This window comes from Aptenodytes forsteri, unplaced genomic scaffold (assembly GCF_000699145.1).
Source record: "Aptenodytes forsteri isolate BGI_AS27 unplaced genomic scaffold, ASM69914v1 Scaffold26, whole genome shotgun sequence".
NCBI classification, from domain to species: Eukaryota; Metazoa; Chordata; class Aves; order Sphenisciformes; family Spheniscidae; genus Aptenodytes; species Aptenodytes forsteri.
In genome coordinates, this window is record NW_008794125.1 from 1,196,240 (window position 1) to 1,202,039 (window position 5,800).

A 5,800-nucleotide genomic window follows, 5' to 3' on the forward strand; every position below is an offset into this window, starting at 1 on the left:
TTATTATAATTTTATTTCAATTATTAAACTGTTTTTATCTCAACCCACGAGTTTTTCCTCACTTGTGCTCTTCCAATTCTCTCCCCCATCCCACCAGGTGGGGGGGAGTGAGCGAGCGGCTGCGTGGTGCTTAGTTGCTGACTGAGATTAAACCACGACAACCTTGTTTGATGAGTAGGTTCTCTTTTCCAGCACTAAATAAAAACCTTTCTGCTTAACACTCCAAACATCAGATTTTAAGTTTCTTTTGCAGCATCATCTCAATGTTGAGCTTAAATTCTTTTGAACATGGAGTAATGCGCAGCTGTACTAGACAGGCAGGCTGAGCTTCTCCTCTTTAAAGATGTGCCATGATTACGTGGCTGTAACAGTCCAACTATAAATCACTACTCTTATAACCAGCCATAAAGACAGCAGTCCCTTCTCTCTCTTCACCATCAACAGGAGAGTCAGCATAGAAGAAAAGTGAAAATAAAGTCTTCTGTTAGCACTGAAAGAATTGTAACGCAAATAAACTATTACCTGTTATCACACATACTAAAGATGGAAGGTTGACTCCCTCATTGATATACCGCTCATAATCTGGAGAAGATAAAAAACTGTTTAGAGTCGGCAAATATGCGGATGCCTGGTTTAAGAATGGTCACGGTGTATTAAGTGTTTAGCTTCCTACTTCCAGTAATTTCTTTCCAAGCATATACCCAGTAAAATAGTAGTAAGTTTAGCAATACAAAATTGTCAAACTTCTATAGAAATAAACTATGGTCTGTTTAAAATGCACTATTCAGCATTTGTTCTACTACACCGTATTGTCTGTTTCAACATACTAATTTAGAAACTGCAGCTGCAAAGTCTATAAAATAAGACAATGCATATTCCCTTCTTTCCTATTATCAGATGCCTATGGAGACTACACGTAATAGCTTAGAAAATAAAATTGCAATTTACAAGCTAGTTAGAAATATAATTCTCCCTGACAACTACTCTAATTGAATCCAGATGTTGCACTTCTGTATTTCAACTACTACTCTTAAACCACTGCTAATTAATCAAATACACTTGCATTTCCACTTGAATATGGAGGCATTGTTCTTTAGAGAAGCCCCTCATAACTGTCCAGAAAACCACCGTTTCCCTTTGAATAGGTGAGATTAATTCCTTCATACCTACCTTCTAAAGCTTTTAAAAGGACTGAAAAGTCTTCATCCTCTGAAAGAGAGAGCTTTATTAGTGACATTCAGATTTCCATCATTTATAATGAATTACTGTCTTTAAATAACAACAATCAAGATGTTCCTCACCTTCAACTAAATGATTTAAGTTTGGAACATGCTTTTCCTATTAAAAATCTGCTCTAACTGTTTTCATAAATAAAAGTCTATAACCATATACAATGCTTATTTGCTCCCCTTCTTGGCAATATGGTAGACAAATAAGCCACAAATACTGCACATTTTCAAAGCTATCAAGTTTGAAATTTCTAGTTTCTAAAGCTAGAGAACCAAGTGTAGAAATTGCCCTGTTGATTCAAAGGCATACGCAATTCTGCCCATGGTTACCAGCAACGGATTTGTTTCTACTCTCTGCTCCCTTTTTCATAGAGAAAAAAAGTGAGAAAAGTATGTAGTACACATTATCAGAAATAAAGGAGTAAATATTTTAGTTTATTAATCCATTTTACGCCACCATACAAGATAATATGTCCAGAATGAAAGTTAAAAACAGAAGTAGGAAATCTCTTTTAATCATTCTTGAAGCTGAGCCTCTAGGCTGTAGCTCTATAACTAAAATGTAATTTCATTTTTAAATCGTTCATTTTTAGCCACTGAGGTATATTATATACAAGTTGTCTTCCAATTCTTCTAGCCAAATGAAGGAAAAAAGTAACTTCGCCACTGATGATGTAAACATGCCTCTATAACACGTCAAGCGTGGGGAAGTATAAACAGCCATCTTTTCTTAAACAGTGGTTAAATATTAAAAAAAAGCTATTTGTTTCCAAACCTGTCCAGCTTGTGCTGCTGATTAGAAGAGCTGGCCGTCCTCTAGTTTTTATCACGTGGCCATTTTTTTCATCCATTTCTGTAAAGGCAGACATCTCAGCATTCGAACTGACAGACTCTGTACTACGGAAACAGAATTTTCTGAGTATGGACTACACAAACACAGGCCATCAACACAGAAGGAAACACCATGCTTAACCAGCACGGATTTCCAAACATGCTGTTTCAGATTTGCTGCTCAACTTCTCTGGAGACACAGTCATCACGGCACTGAGCTGCAGAGAGATACCTGATCATAAGAGAGACCATTTTTCATCTTTCCTATTGCTACCAAGAGCCTAGTGACACTACTGCTATAGGCACGATTCCATTTTCTAACAAAGTGTTTTCCTTGACAAGTGGAGAAAATAGTCAGCCTCTCTTTCTAGCTCTGTCTCAAACATATGGTAAAGCATGGAGGCCAACAGTACGTTTGTACAATTAAACCCAGAACCTATACATTCTGTGGTGGGCATTTCCAAAAAGAAACTGCTATACACTATGGCTTTCACTCCTTTTTCAAGCATTAGTTTGGTAAAGTAACGCCCTGTTAAATCTACTACAGGAGACATCCTGCACATAGCCAGAGAGGAACGTTTAACACTTGGAGCAAGATCTTGAAAGCTCTCCACAGTAAGCGAAAGGAAGGGATGCTATAAACGAAGCATCCAATCACTGTCATCTAGTTCAGCAGGAACAACTGTTGAGTTTCACCCTAGAGACATTCTATTACAGATTCCCTCAGTACTTATGCCACCTTCTTTAAAAATAAAACACTTTATTATTTCACGCACCAACCATTGTGTTATCACAGTTCAATGATTTCACTTATTCTGGCCCCTCCTAGTGACAATTAAGCTAATTTGCACAGCATCTGCTGCTGCTCAGAGCACAGAGACCACTCTGCCTGCTGATGTTCAGTAAGTTGTGACCCCACACAAACATATTTCTCATTACTAGGTGCAATAACTTTATGTCATTCAGATTAAGGACTGTAACTGCATGCTTTACTTACACATACCGTGGTTTAAAAGGCTCGTAGTCTTTGGCAAGTTTCATGTACAACTGATGTTGAAGTTCTAACGGTGTTTCCTTAAAATAAGAAGCTGGCTTGTCATACAGCGTTACTGCCCTGTAATGGAATAAATTCACAAGCTAAATAAAACACAGATGTAACAAAATGCATATGGTACAGTGATGGGCTACAACAATGTAATGCAGAAAGTAATTAAGTGAATTAATGCAGCAAAATAATGACTTTTTCAATGCTTACAACTTTCTGTATTCCTGAAGTTTGCTGGAATACACCAAGATGGACATATTAATCCCGTAACAAAGGACCCCTTTCTTGTGTGCATATTCAAGGGGTGTAATACAACCGGAAAAACTGCAGCATCATTGTCCTGATTTTTAAACTTACTTACTTCATAACTGTCCCTGAGCAACTTTGATCTTAAAGCCCTCTGATTGCAAAAGAAAAATTTGCAGGGCAGACTAGCTGTTAATAAATGCAGTGACGTCTGCCTCATTCCGATTCTATAGGCAGCTTGGTAGTAAACTTCCGTAACACCTGGACTGCCACCTTCTAGTCAATGGGGCGTTAATTATGAAGGGTAATGAAGATTCTTGAGTGCCCACACTCTGCTAGCTCATCACAAAACTGAGCTAATGTGTTTCAGTGGTAATGAAAGGGCTTGGGAAAGTTGCTTTTGTAAGATTCCTCTGAATCCAGAATCATCAGAGCTATGTTATTTCATTTTACTTTGCATACACACATACTAATTTGTCAGAGGTATGTGACTTACTTTATGTTGCAATTCACCCACAGATCTTCTTTCATTGCATTAGTGACACACAAGTTATAGTCAGACAAACGCCCAAAAAGCTTTTCATACCTGGCAAAAATTAATTCTTAGTTAGAAACCACAGGCAGGCAATTGCAATAGCCAAATAGTTACTGCCCACCGGTGCCAACGCTAATTAAAAGCCAAACAAAACCAAAAGAAACCCAACTGCCTCCAGCAACTGAAATTTAATTATCAATTATTGACTGACTCCTTATACCGAAGCAGTATCAGTTTATGAGAAGGGATACAGCATGACTCCCTTATCCTCTAAGACCTAAGAACACCACACTCGAAAGCCTTTAAAGCCTTTTGTAACCAATTAGATTCAGCAAGAAATAGACCTTTAAAGATGAGTTGGAGTGTAAAGCAGCATTAGAGAATAAAAAAGCCCAGTACATATAAAGAAATTTTAATAACAAGATCAAAGTTTGCATATGCACACAAAAGCAACCTGCCTACTTCATCAGTCGCCTTCCTACGTGTTTAACAAAGGCGTTTTATAGAACGTGCTTTCTGAAACAGAAAGCAGTTCCACACAGCAAAATCCAGAAATCCTTCACGGAAACAGCCCTTCGCTAATTATATCCTCCCCACTGGTTTCCTTTCTTCTGAATTCTGCAAAGGTACATAATTCATAAAGAGGAGAAGAAATTACTGTACAAACCATTTTGCAATTTGCACTAGCGGGTGATTTCTTCCATGACTCAGACTCATTACAGTATATCCATAGTTGTGCCAATCAATTATCAGTTTGCTTCTCCAGACAAGACATGCTACCCAGGCAACAGCTATACTAGGTAAGCCTGGAGGATTCTGTTTAATAAATAAAACAAGTAAAAATAGCATAAGACTGTGGTTAAGTGACAAACGCTAAGTAATTACCAGAAAAATAAAATCAAATGATTGAAATTACATCGCTTTAAAGGATCTTAATGAACAGAGACAATTTTGTATTCACCAACTACAGAACTGCCCGTTTCACCCATGAAGATTGGGAGGCACTTCAAATTTTACCGTTGGATCAGGATCAAAATTCCTCTCCAATAAACACACAAACATTTCTGTTAAGATTTATTCTTTACTACTATCCATGCCAATGAAGTTTGAAAGCTCAACAATTAACAGGAAGAACAAACGTGAGCTGCTAACAGAAAAATCAAAGTTTAGAGCCAAAAAAACAGTTTGATATAGGTTTACACCATTGATTAGGCCAGTTTTAGCTCTCAAATAATTAGAACAATGTCTGAGACTGCCAAAAATGCCCTGTAATGTAGTACTATTTATTTTACTAAAATTAGTCCCAACACAAAACATACCTGAAGAAGAATATAGGATGGCTGATCTATCTTCAGCATTGTGTACAGTAACTGTATTGCCTGCACAATGACTTTTATGACATACTGGAGAAGCTTTGGCCCAACTGCAAAACAAGAGAAAACCTGGTAAAGATATTACAGCTCTCCAGAAACGTGCACCTCATACATAACCAGCCATCTCTGCAGAGAAAGGTTTAAAGTAACGGTACGCTGTAAAAATGGAAACCTGTTTTTAGACAAACATCTCGCAATCCCTACAAGTTCCTGTTCTGTGTTTTGTATAGAAAGAAATCGGGGTAGGTATGGATAAACATACACACAAGGTAAAAAAAATAAAATAAAATAAAATAAAAATTAAAAAGCGTCCCTGCTTCAGCTTGCATCGGAACTGCATTAATGTGCTCCAGTACCACAGAGGCAAGTGTTTAGAGCAGGTAGGGAGGCACCAAGGATGCGCAGCCTCTGCGTGCGGCTGGGCTGGGCCAGCACACCCACCTGGAGCAGCGCCCGGCGGCAGCGAGGCCCCAGCCCCCTTCGGGTGGTTTGTTTTTCCACGTAAACCTCGTTTCCCCCTTTCCTCTGCTCCCCCCGGCCC

At 38.4% G+C, this 5,800-nt stretch overlaps 1 protein-coding gene across 1 annotated transcript in view; it reads right to left on the reverse strand.

Annotated features, from left to right (window-relative positions):
* The window catches only part of ALG1 (ALG1, chitobiosyldiphosphodolichol beta-mannosyltransferase), a 9,075-nt gene extending 3,681 nt beyond the window's left edge, over nt 1–5,394 (reverse strand). Inside the window, exons 1-7 of the mRNA XM_009277299.1 lie at nt 5,206–5,394; nt 4,554–4,702; nt 3,848–3,937; nt 3,064–3,174; nt 2,005–2,126; nt 1,171–1,209; nt 523–582 (exon numbers count right to left, since the gene is read on the reverse strand). Of these exons, the coding sequence (XP_009275574.1) occupies nt 523–582; nt 1,171–1,209; nt 2,005–2,126; nt 3,064–3,174; nt 3,848–3,937; nt 4,554–4,702; nt 5,206–5,244 (610 nt within the window). The 5' untranslated portion in view covers nt 5,245–5,394. The remainder of the gene's footprint in view (nt 1–522; nt 583–1,170; nt 1,210–2,004; nt 2,127–3,063; nt 3,175–3,847; nt 3,938–4,553; nt 4,703–5,205) is intronic.
* Between the last annotated feature and the right edge of the window lie 406 nt (nt 5,395–5,800).